Genomic DNA, 12948 nt, shown 5'->3' on the forward strand with positions numbered 1-12948 from the left:
CCGACTCAAGAGGCACCAGACACCCATGATACAACCCCAGCCTGGGTCTGCCTGGGTGGGGGGGCAGTGCCTGCCAGGCTTCTGGCCACCCCCCACATGAAGCAAGAGGAAGGCAGCCCTTGCCAGGCAAAGGAGGTGGGGAGGGGAAAGGTAGTGGTACTGAATTCATAAAAGCTTGAACAAGAATAGTACTTTCTCTAAAGTGAGCACATATTGAACACGGTAATTTGCAACCTCAAGCACACAACAATGAACAACCTATTATCTTTGCCTAAGCTAAGAAACAGCCCAGTAAACCACAGTGAGAGCGCGCACAGCTTAGTCTAACTTAATGGAATGTAACACACCAAAAAGACAAGAGAAAGACTTGCATAAGACTTATGTAATCCTGAGGGCAGAGTGACTCCTTACAGCCAGCTATTCAGAAAGTCCTTCTTGGGGAATCATCAGGTGGTCTTAGGTGCTGGAGTGGAGATCCCAAGGTTTCATCTTCACTTAGGTTTTAACAGGTGCACTTGCACCCACTTCTCCCCTTTGGGTGCCTTGATATTAGTACGCTTGTCACCTATAGCACCTTTGGCAAGACTCTCATGCATTCAGTGTCTTTTGTGTCTATTTAGGTAGTCCAGTCCCCAACCTTTCACAGGTTGTTCTCTATAATGTAAATGTAGTTCTCTGCTTTCTTTGGTCACACCAGCCCAAGCAGTTTGGGACTGTCTCCTGTTCCCTTAGCTCCATCTCTAGCACATACATATGATGATTATGCCAGGTCTTTGTCAACATCTCCCACCTCTGTCTGGTCCTGCAGACAGCAGGGGACCAGTCCCTCCAGCCCCAGTTCCCCAGCCTCTTCCCCATGGCCTGGGGGAGCTAAGGGGAATTATGTCCCTTTCCCCTCCCCATATCAACTGCTTGCCTCAGTCTCTCTGTCAAAGGTGGGAAGGGGTAGAATTTGCTGGTCTCCTGCCGGCCCCCTGCCAAGCAGACCCCGGCTCAGGTCTCGTCCTAGTGAGAAAGGGGGCTTGAACCTCACTCCCTCTCCTTTGCCTAAGTGTGGCTGCCCGTGGCTCCCATCCCTTCCACTTCAGTAGGGAAAAGTCTGGCAGGGGCTTCCTCCTTTCCCTCCCTTACCCTGGTGGACCTGGCTGTGAGTCCCCAGCAAGGTTTCTCACCTCCACTCCCTTGTCAGACATCCCTCACTGCTCCAGCTAGAGAGCAGAGGGACAGGGCCAACTCTAGTCTCTGGATTAGACAGCACAGCTCAGCCCAGGGCTGCAAACCGTCCTGGGATGCTGGGGGACTGTGATTTTAACTTGAACCAGGAAGGGTTCTGGGACAGAAGTTTCATAAATGGGTTTGACCTAAATCGGTTAAATCTGATCCTACATTCAACCAGGTTTATCTTAAACCAATTTCAGCTATTTTGAAATGGTTTATGTGAACTGAACTGTTCTGTTACAGGTAATGTATATATGTTTAAACCAGTTTCTGATCACTTAAACTGGTTTGTGTGCAACTTCTGGGCATTTATACATATATCTTTTCATCCTGTGACATGCTGGAGATCCAGTGACATATGAGCTGATGCACACTATGCTGTATCACGTGCAGTTGTATAAATGGCAAAATGTGTGTCAGCGCATAGAAAAGGGTAGTGTTGTGCGTTTGAACTAAAACACCTTTGAAGGGTTTTAGTTTGAAAGTGTGCCACTGACATTTTCTCAGCACTGACGCGCATTTCACCACTTACACAACTGCATGAGCTACAGTGCTACCACCTGGCACTGTGGTGTGAGCATATGTACAAATGCCCTCTGTCTCTAGCCAGAAAGGATGTTAATACCATGTCCTTGTCACATGATGCCTCAGTATATGCAGCCCAGAACTGTGTAAGCCAGGGGTTGTCAACTGGGGTATACATACTCCTGGGGGTACTTGGGAAGGTTGCAGTGGGTATGCAGGGATGGAGCACCACCACCTACCAGGAGCAGGGCCGGGTGGGCGTGAGGGCAGTGGCACTCCTCTGTAGGCTGCACAGGCCAAGGGAGCTAGCACATGGCAGTCGCTGCTGCCACCCCATGTCTGGGTACACCCTCCCCCCCCCAGCTGCTGGGGGTATACCTATTAAAAGAAGTTGAAAACCCCTGGTGTGAGCTATTTGCTGCTTCTGTATTGTATTGAACATTGTTTCATTTATAGTCTATTGCCACTTTTACATCTATTTCTGCATATCTGCTTTTCAGGTTTTAAATTAACCCCAAATACAAGTAATCAATGAGTAACGCTTTGAAATCATTTTGTTTAATGCCTTAAGACTTTATATCATTTGTGAATTTTGTTAGATGTCTTGTTTGCTATTCCAGTTCATCAATAAAAATGTTAATTAAGACCAAACCAACCATTCATCTCTGATAATCAGCAGGATGCCTCCCCAAATCAATTTAAGCACTATTCTAAGTAATACTTTACAAGCAGGACTGTCAGCGCTGGTTGTGTAATTTCCAGTTACTGCTTCCTCCCCACAGTACCTTCCCCCCCCCCAACTCTGGTTTGAAAGGTGTTATTGGCAAAAAATGATGCAGCAACTTTATTGAAGTCAAATGCAAATGAGCTCCCTGTGGATGAACAGTAAATCTGAACGAGGTTCTTTTGTTTTCTTCACTTCCATTTAGGGAATTGCAGGTTTCAGGGGATCCCCTGGACATCCTGGTGACGAAGGTGGAATTGTAAGTAAATGCTGTTCCTTCATCTTAAGGAGATATTAAATAAACAACTATCTTTTCACCTGTCCATGTGTGGTACTCTACAGTGCACCTAGACAGAGTGTGGCTGAAGATGCATGGCCTCAGGTCTCTCTTGTAGCTGAACTATGTAGTGTGAGGGAGGGAGGGAACTTGAACCATTATGTGGGCTATGACCTGGCCTGCTGCAGGGTCTGTCTGACCTTTATTACAGTCCCCCTAGTACAGCCTTCTAGTCCTTTCTAGTGGGTATGGAGGACCAGGACTTTATGATCACTCCACAAACTCTACTCGGGAACTACAGGGAGGGAGAGCCATCAGCAAAATTCCTGTTTCATTGTCAGCCCAGTTTTATAACTGGTGAAAGCTAAGGGCTTCTTTAACTTACACCCTTGGTGTATACTCTCTAAGGGCTGGATCATACTGCAGCATTTGGTCCAGAATAGTTATAACCAACTCACCTACACATTGCTTAGGCCTGACTCGAGCCAAGACTCCATGTGACCAAAAGCAACGGAAGTAGGACTGATGAAAAAGTTGTCTTCCGCATCAGATCCCCAGTGCAAAGGGCATGTACGACTGCATTTCTCATACAATGTAGGGACTTCTCTTTCCTAGCACTGCATAGGTGACATTATGACCCCCTGGACAGTATTTTTTCCTTTCCCTCTTATTTACAGTTACAAGATCATGCATGTCCCTTCTTGGAGTCGGCTCAGAAGTCTGACTCTCTAGTTCATATGTATGCCATTAATTCTGACAGTCCCTGTTACAAATGGAGATGTCAGCCAAGATGATAGCCACCATACAAGCCATCCCAAAAGCAGCAGGGAATAAGAGGGAAAGCTGAGGCCATTGCAGGGAACATATTCCATCACCTCAAGGTCCCTTGAGTACCAGGCTGCACCAGAAATCTAAGGATGTGGACACGACATGTTTACTTTGTGATAAATTGTCCTTACTCTGAAGTAAGAGTTGAGCAAAAACATGATGTGCAAGCTTACACCAGTGCGAGTCATGCTGCTCTGGGATAAAGTTACTTCACAGAAAATGAGGTGCAATTCTATGTCAGTATAAGTTACCCTGCTGTAGCAGTCATATGTCCTTTTCCTTGGTCAAGTACATCTAACATTTTACTCAATGCAAACTGGCTCATCTGTCACCTAATACCCTGGAACCTCTGAAAGCAGCTAGCTTTGGAGAGTTAGTCTTTTGTCTGCTACTTATTACAGAGTGAAATCTGAGATGAATTACTTCATAGTAATTGTGTTGTGGGCTCGCACGCGGTGGTAAGCCTAATCAAGTTCTCTATATTCACCTCAGGAATCAAGCGAACATGGCTGGAATTTTGATGTTCTCATTGCGTGACAATAGCACGTGCAGGAATTAAATTTTCAGTCTGCCTATGTCTAAGCTTCAGAAATTATATATCATTGCTTGTAAACAGATGGTGAATGTCTGCAAGCTTTATTGGATATTTGCACTACTTTGGAAATATACTGCAAAATGATTTTCCTGATATCACAGGGAGGCTGTTTTAGAGGTGGGGACAGAACTGTGATCTGAGTTATAGTTCTTACAGACAAGGCCAGCTTCCCAAAGTTTTCTAGGTTGTCTTCTGGTTTTTTTTTTTTTTTTTTTTTTCAGAGATGAAATGTTACTACACATCTGACTCTTCAACTGTTGGTTTATACATCAACTCTAGAGTCTAGAGACTTGTAACATATAAATATAATCCTTTGGTGACAGGCTGTCTCTATGAAAGGAAAGAAATATTCAGTGCAAGTTTAAAAAATAAAGCAGCAAAGAATCCCAAACCCTAGACTATCAAATATTGAAATGTTAGACTCAGAAATGTTTATCTGGGGACAAAGCATAATGTTTTATAAGTGCATAAAACCTGGATACAGAGTAAAATGTTAACAAGCAGATACTTGGAATGAAATTCAAAATGTTGTAGAATTCGATCCAAATCCAGTGAAGGCAAGATGAAGATTCCCGTGGATTTTCAATGGACATTTAGTCAAGTTTCTAGTGCAGAAAATGGTGATGTTTAAAGAACTCCAACTTGCTTTAATTGTAGGTTTACAAATATCAAGTAACATAGTTTGGTTTCTTTTAAATAATGTAGGAATTTTAACAGTACCTTTTTGCTTCTTAGGGAGAAAGAGGTCCTAGGGGTATCAACGGAACTCTAGGAGACAAAGGATGCCCGGGTGTTAGAGGTCTGAAGGCAAGTGTGTTACTTGAAAGCATTCCTTCTTTTATTTTTATTTTGTTTTGTTTTTTTCCATATACCAAATCAGCCCCTACATAAATTTCTTTTGCTTTCTAAGCATATTGGGACAGCTGCATCTAGTTCTTAGAATACGAAGGTGGCCCTACAAAGCACTGCGCAACTATCTAGTCTTGGCTGGTTACTGCTAGCACAAGAGCACTACTACAGTGGCTGAAGAGTCATGTGACTGGCTGATCTTTCAGTGAACCTTCAGGTCATTGAAGCTGTAACAGAAACTGAAGTGTCAGCTGCATTTTGAAGGCATCAGTTTTTCCATGAGGTTCCAAGGAGCTTCCTGGTTTATTCCACACACATTGATTGTATTTTGCACCTGCCTGTTGTGACAGCAACAAGATTTTCCTGATGGTTGGTCAGCTCTTGGGAGCACATCGTTTACTCTGTGGTGCAGTTAAAATTGATATGTTTTTCCAATAGAGAGAAATAAATTTGGATTCTACAGCAAACAGATCCAAATTTAGTAAACTGTGCCAATTTTTGCTTATAAGGCTGAGGCGATAAGAGTTAAAGAACCTTTTTATTACTGTTATGAGTGATACATTTTAACATTTAGATTTGATTTTATTGTGTCAGTTGGAAATCTAGGTACAACAATATTATAGATTCATGTCTAGATTTACTACTATATTTATATTAACAATGTTTTATGTTGGTGGGGTCTATTTTTGGTATAATATTTGTACTCCGGTTACTTTGTTCAAACTTACTTATATCATGGTCGTATGTGTGTGTTGTCGTTTTTGGGAGCATGGCATTTAGCTCAGTATCCTTAATGAATTGAATGGAATGGAATTGAATTGAGCTGAGCTGGTGTAGTTCAACTATAATGTGTGTGTTGTGTGTTTTTTTTCATTTCAGGGAGCAAGAGGCTATCGAGGAAGCCAGGTACCTCTTCTTTAAATAGAATCAATTTTTACTAGTAAAACATCTTTCCCTTACACACATGATCGTGTTGTATTTGCTTTATGGATATATGAAAACTTGCCAGAGACCAAAGGCAAAGGTATCAGAAACAAAGTAAAATTGGCAAAATCTTGTAGCTAGTCATTGTAACTTAATGAACCTGCATTTGGATGTGAACTCCCCTACACTTGTTAAGAGCTGATGAATATGTTGATTATTTGAATGCCATTTTTCCACAACTGCAATAGTCTCAAATTTGACCTAATACAGCCAGCATAGAAGTCAGTATTTATCAGTATTTTGATATGCCAGAGTTGTTTCCTACTCCACAGAAGTGTAACTAGTGGGTTTTGATTCCTGGGAAAAACCTTGCAGGGGGGAATGAGGGTTGCTGGGCTCTGGGAAGAACCTGTGCTGGGAGGGTGGGCAGGACGGGGAGAGAGTCACTGTTACCTGTCCTGGGGACTCGGTCCCCAGCTGCTCCTATGCAGAACAGTATGCTTGACCTCAGCTATTGGTGCTGCTGCTACGTTTGGGTTTGGGCCCGAGCAGTGGCGCACAGCCCTGCACCCAGCTGCTGCTCTGACTGTGGTGTGGGGCAGTTCCTAATTCTGTAGCATTGTGGACTATCTAGGGAGCTGCCACTTTGGTGCCTCCTGTAAGTGGGTGCTTGGGGCTGGTACCTCATTCATGCAGTCAAGTTACACTACTGCTATGCCAAGAATCAAAGCATGGCTACTGAGAGCACAGCCAGAGCTAATGGACCTTCTGCTAGCTCTGGTAAGCACATTCTAACGGGGTGGGAGTGTGAAGTGGGAATGCCAAAGCTTAAGGACAATTCCTTTCAGATTCCTTCTGGGCTGGGCAACATAGTTGGCTGCAGTAACTTGAATACCAGCATGGAGTAAGAAAAGCTGCTGGAAAAAAATCATTTTGAAAACTGATTACTATAAATGTTAACATTTATTTTATGGAATAAAATTAATTTGCAAGTTTTTTTTTTCACTAGTCAAACAGTCTTAACAGTTGGGTAAATGCTTACAATGAGAAATGCTGCCTTTTAACTGGTGTTCACACTTTGATTTTGTTGCTCTGCTATTTCAAGCCTTCTGACTACCTCTTTCTCAAAGAAGTACTACTATTAGTTATGAACAAGTCCTGGAAGAGAGTAACCACTATTAGCTTGTTTTCAGAGATGCCAGCAAAGTCAGCCTAGGGAATAAGTATGGTTAAGGAATTGCTAATACTGGACAGTAGTTTTCACTAGCAAACATGACCTTGAATCATAGAAAGTTAGGGTTGGGAGGGACTACAAGAGGTCATCTAGTCCAACCCCCTGCTTAAAGCAGGACCACCCCAATTATATCTTCTTACTTGAGGCTTTGCCTAGCTGTGTCTTAAAGTTCTCCAAGGATGGAGATTTGCCAGAGAGCTTGTGGAGTGTGACCCAATGCTTTATTACCCACCTAGTGAGAGTTTCCTAATATCTAACCTAAAGTTCCCGTGCTGCAACTTGAGACCATTGTACCTGTTCTGACACCACTGAGAACAGTCCAGCTCCATCCTTTTTGGAACCTCCCTTCAGGTAGTCAAAGGCTGCTATTAAATCCCCCTCAGTCTTCTTTTCTGTAGACTAAATAATCTGAGTTTCCTCAGGCTCTCCTCACAAGTCACGTGCCTCAGCCACCTAATCTTTTTCATTGCCTCTGCTAGACTTGGGTCTCCTATTTGTCCACTCTTTCTGTACTGGGGGGGCAAACCCGAACATAGTCTCCAGATGTGGCTTCACCACTGTTGAATGGAGGGGAAGAATCTCAACAAAACCAGTTCCATGATTCTTAATTAACTTTTTAATCTTAATTGCTCTTCTTTAATTACCATAATGAAATTTCATTTGGAGAATTTATATTTTTCATCGTTAGTGCTGTTATCTAGGATGTACTTTTCCAGCTTAGCCATAACAGATGCTTCAGTAAGCCAGCTGTGTCCACTAAAGTTATTTTAAAACACTGAAAACTGAAACTTACTTTTCACTCCCCCCCCCACCCCCAAAGGATTCAACGCCTGTAACTTTGTATGGTTGAGACAGAACTTTGGGATCTTGCAGCCCTTTTAAGATAGTTATTTAGAAAATAGCTGTACTTACTATGAAGTTTGGCTCAGGTTTGCCAAAGTAGGAGGAAAAAATAATAACAAAAAAGCAAGAACAAAATAATGATCACTCATTGGATGATTACTAAATGTTTTCTAGAATATTTATGCAGGAAACAATAATTTAAGAGCTAATAAACCTGGGATTACCTTATCAAGATTTGGAACAAATTTCTTTTTTTCCTACAGTATTTATGGAGCCCTTTCTCATTGTGATTATGTGCCTTGTGATTCTGTAATGCATTCAATTACTGCCAAAGCTAAGTTAAAATTGACAGCTCTTAAATGTTTGAGGCTCTAAATAAATGTCATAGCTGTAATTCTTCAGGATGATTATATTCCCAAGCCTAATTTTTCTTCCTCACAGTAGGTTCACATTATAGGCTATTGTTATTACTATTTTACAGGAAATAGGCTTCAACTGACCGCTGCTCTTTGCTCTAATTTTAAGTGAAATATGACTGTTTAAAAACAGTAGACAAAGAGCAAAGCAGTAATGCATGGGAAATTATGTGAGTATGAATGTCTTAGTTTTACTATTGCTATCTAAAGAATTTCAGTTCTGGAAGCAGTGGGGACAGCTTTCACATTCTGGAATCTCTTTCCTACCCAGCCAGAAGGGTTGTTGGATTCTCACTAGAACTGACTTCTCAGTGCATTTAATTCCTGCTACCCTTAAAAAAGAGTAGTCAAACCCAGGATGTCTCTGCACTAATTAAACAGCCCCCATCTTAGCTTTAAGAATGTTTTGATGAACTGCAGTTAAAGACATTCACCTTTGCAATTAAAATATATTCCCAAAGTGTCAAAATCAGTGCTGATTTACAGTTTTATTTAAATGGTGCCTTAATCTGTCCCAAATGTTACAATATTCTTTTGTAGCTATTTTGCCCTTATTATCAGCTTTGAAATAGGGCAAACATATTACAAAATGGTTTAAAAAGAGCTTATTACACTATACAAACTTTCACCAAAAGTACAAGAATTTTTGTACATTGGATCAAATGCTAGTGCTTGTGTACAGGAAGTGGTCTGGCTTTTGAGGATGTAGCAATTGGTAAAGAGACATAAAAAACTAAACAAAACAGCACAAAACAGAGTTCATATTCTGTCAGAAGAATTCTAATGCGTATTCTTTTAAAATTCTCTTTATTCTTTTAAAATTTCCCAAATCCATAAAAGGCTCTGTCTTCCATTTAGAAAGACTTGGTCCTGGTTGAAAAGAGCTCACTGAAGCTAACATAAAGATTGCTGTTTATACCAACAGGGTGAGAGAGGTATTGATGGCATTGATGGCATCGATGGAGAGGAGGTAAACTTTAGTCATACTTACAGCATTCAAGTAATGAAGTTTATCTAAAAGAATAAACATTACATTTTTTTTTTTTCTTTTTCTCGTTTGTTTGTGGATCTAGGGAGAACAAGGGTCTCCTGGACTGTCTGGAGAAAAGGGCAGCGCAGGGAGACGGGTAAACTGTGTTCAGTAGTAGTTAGTATTCAGGACTGATGAAAGCCATTGTCATCTTTCCAAAATTTAGTGCCATCTCTGTAATCTCTGAGATTTATTAATAGCTGTATGCTCTCTACTTATGAAATACATAACTTGTATCTGTGCAATGTCAATTACTTAAATAGAACTCTGGTACTTTATTGCAGGGAAGACCTGATCCTCTGAATTGAACTGTGCTATGGCTACTTTTGGTTTCTGCATCCTAATTGTTTGTGCCTCCTTCCTGATTTAAGGGTGGAAAAGGCTCCAGAGGAGAATCAGGGGAACGTGGAGAGCCTGGCCTAAGAGGAGACCACGTAAGTAAAACCTGTACCATCTCCCTTACATTTTGCTAGACTGGAAAGACTCTCATTGATGTGAATAGCACTTTGTGTCCGGATTTGTCATGTGGTGTTCAGATTGTGTAATAGCCAGGGGCTTGGTGCCTGATATCTGTGGATGTTCAAAGATGCAAACAGATCTTGATACATTGACAGTGGCCAGGAGTACAGGCCCAGGGCCCCTTACTGATCCTTTTGCTTCTTTTTCCATGGCAACACAGATCTATCTGAATCATTTTGTCATGCAGCCCCTACTGATGGTTGAACTGAAACTCTCCCCTTTAAAAGGCTTTAAAAGAAACTCATGGACTGATTTCTAGAATAATGTAGTACTGTAGAGTTAGCTGGTTTTCTGGCTCCTCTTCCTGTTGCTGCTCCTCCCATTTACAGGCTCCTGCAGTCTCTGGGTAGCAGTCGTTGCTCTCCCCAGCACTATGGCTTTGGGTGTTTTCAGGTGCATTTTGCAGCCTTCCACTCCAGGCAACCGCAAGTTTCATGTGGCTCTGACTAGTATATAGTGTTCCTACAAGACTAATGTAAGTGTTAAGTCTTAGGTTCCCAGCTTAATCAGTGGGGATGCATCTCCACCTGCGTTCCAAGACAACCTTTGCTCAGTCTTTCCTCATTTAGGAGGCTGTCCAAGCACCTCTTAGCACTTAACATTTGCTTATACCACACACTGAGCTTCCAGTCTGTCAGCAGTTTCTAGTGTGTTGTGTCTCTTTGCCTTCTGTCCTGGTCCCTGGTCCTGGCTTCCAAACTTGGGTTTTTGACTTTGGATTGACTTCTGGTTTGCTCCTACTGTTGGTTTGCCTCTCAGCCTTCTAATGTTGGCTCAGCTTGTCACTGGTTTCCAGTTTTTGGCTAAACACACTTAGCTTGAGACCTCGGCATCTAACCTTGGCCTCTTATTATAGGTGCTGACTTTTTGGTGGGCTTTGAGCCCCATGCATGCCCAGACGAGGCAGTGAATTACTTCAACCCAGCTTGCCCTCCACCTGTAAAGATTGGGTGCTTTTGGTGCTTTTATCTAACAGCTGATTTAATCAGCTTTAGCTAAAAGCACTGTAGATCCCCACAGAAGCAGCTGATCTTTACAAACGCTGCAGAGCTGGAGTAAAGTAATGTGATGCTACTTTCAGTAAAGCACTTTTTTTTTTCTATGTCTGCAAGCAGCCATAGAGATCTAACATGTAAAGACAAAACAGCCATGGCTTGTGGGAACTGAGCCCCTGCTAATTTTTTTGGTGGGTCCCAGAGCACCCATGGAGTTGGCGCCTATGTCTCTTATCTTAGACTAGACTTTTGCTCCTTACCCTTGACCTTTTAACTACTCTAGAAGATTGTGATGACAGGAATACTGTGTCAGGAGTCCTAATAACTCTGGGTAAAGTCAGTAAGAGTTTGGTCACATCACAGGGGCCAGAATTTCACTCCATTAGTTTAACTGCATTTTCTTCAGATCTGGTGATCCTTAACAAAATCCATTTTAGTATAACATTTTGCTCAAAATCATTCACCAGATACACTGGTATCCTGAGTAACTACATAACCAAAGAGTGAGAATGAACATGTAATCACAGACTTGAATTCACTGCCTATAAAGATATTTTCTTTCCATTGCTTTACAAAAAACCTCTTTGTTTTTGTCTGTGGAATTGCAGATGTAAGAAGGCTTTTTGCCAACATTATATACTAAAGCAGTTCTTTAAAAATTGTTTTTATCAATTAAAAACATATTATATTGTTTTGTAATCCTGCTTGTTTTAGCTGGAATAGCAAAGGGAAAGTAATGGAAAATACTAAACTTCTGTTTGACTTTTCTAGGGGGATTCTGGAACTGACAATTTTATTCGTGGCCATAAGGGTGAAAAAGGAAAACCTGGGCAGCAGGTAAATGGACAGCTTTGAACTATTAAAGGCCACTATTGGCCTGCAGAAGAAGGAACTTGTCCATGCTACTGGGGGTTGAAGTCTCTTGTTTCTTTTGTTTTATAACTTCTGCTTGTAGCACCAGGTTCTGAGGCCCTTTTTATCACTGGCCATTCTCAGAAACCAATGAGAGAAGGGATCCTTGCAATGTTGGTCACATTGTGCCAAGACTGTAGCAACATTTGAACAAAAGGAAGATATGGTACAGTTTGTTTCCTCTTTTTACTACAGGAGACTTCTTAGTATAAATTGACACCACAAAATTAATTTCTTCTAGACTTACAACCATAGAATACTGGGGATTTCTTCAGCTACACCGCTGGACAAACATCTTGGGTGCTTTGAACATCTATGCATTAGAATCCATCTAGTCCAACGCACTGCTAGAGGCAGGTTCATTCCTGTTCATCCCTGTCTGAACTATTTTAGACCCTGCCTCAAAATATGACACAATTTCTTCAGAACAGGATTAAGTCCCTTCTGATCTGTAGTTAAGAACTTGAATGTCTCCTTACCTACATTCTCAGGTTAAACTAAATTTGCTGGAAACTCTTTAGAGCATGAACCTGAAACTTCCTTTATCTGAATGGGTGCCCTGACTTCTATGGCACCTTTAAGTGATGCTGTTGTTTGAATAGAAGGCCAAAGGAGCCCAGCCCATATTGCAATGGCTCTTGATAGCCAAAAAGTAAGGGAAGGTTTACTTGGATATTGAAATTATGAGACATAGTGGGGCTAGCATAATGTTATGATATCTGGTCACAGATTGAGAACTTCTAGTTCACTTTTGAGCATATACACATCCTTGGAGTAATCCAAAGCCCACTGAAGTCAATGGAAGAATTTTCATTGGACTTTATTGGGTCATGTCCAAGACCTAAAAAATGGCCATTTTTACATAATCATGGTTCAGGGAAGACCTGTATTTTAATAGTGTCTGGCAACAACGGTCTCTGCTTTCTATCTTTTTCCCAGAATCCTTTACATCTATTTCTCAGAAAAATGGAGGAAAAAACTTTTCAAAGTTACTGTCATAACTGTCATAACATATCATAACTGGTAGGACCTCAAAATAATCATGTTCCCTCTGGTTAC

At 41.5% G+C, this 12948-nt stretch overlaps 1 protein-coding gene across 1 annotated transcript in view; it reads left to right on the forward strand.

Annotated features, from left to right (window-relative positions):
- LOC109311199 (collagen alpha-6(VI) chain-like) overlaps nucleotides 1-12948 on the forward strand; it is a 95878-nt gene that overhangs the window by 49905 nt on the left and 33025 nt on the right. The window contains exons 14-20 of the mRNA XM_019536702.1: nucleotides 2673-2726; nucleotides 4903-4974; nucleotides 5896-5922; nucleotides 9359-9403; nucleotides 9507-9560; nucleotides 9835-9897; nucleotides 11749-11814. Coding sequence (XP_019392247.1) covers nucleotides 2673-2726; nucleotides 4903-4974; nucleotides 5896-5922; nucleotides 9359-9403; nucleotides 9507-9560; nucleotides 9835-9897; nucleotides 11749-11814 — 381 coding nt within the window. The remainder of the gene's footprint in view (nucleotides 1-2672; nucleotides 2727-4902; nucleotides 4975-5895; nucleotides 5923-9358; nucleotides 9404-9506; nucleotides 9561-9834; nucleotides 9898-11748; nucleotides 11815-12948) is intronic.

Source organism: Crocodylus porosus, unplaced genomic scaffold (genome assembly GCF_001723895.1).
Source record: "Crocodylus porosus isolate Cpor-Errol unplaced genomic scaffold, CroPor_comp1, whole genome shotgun sequence".
NCBI classification, from domain to species: Eukaryota; Metazoa; Chordata; order Crocodylia; family Crocodylidae; genus Crocodylus; species Crocodylus porosus.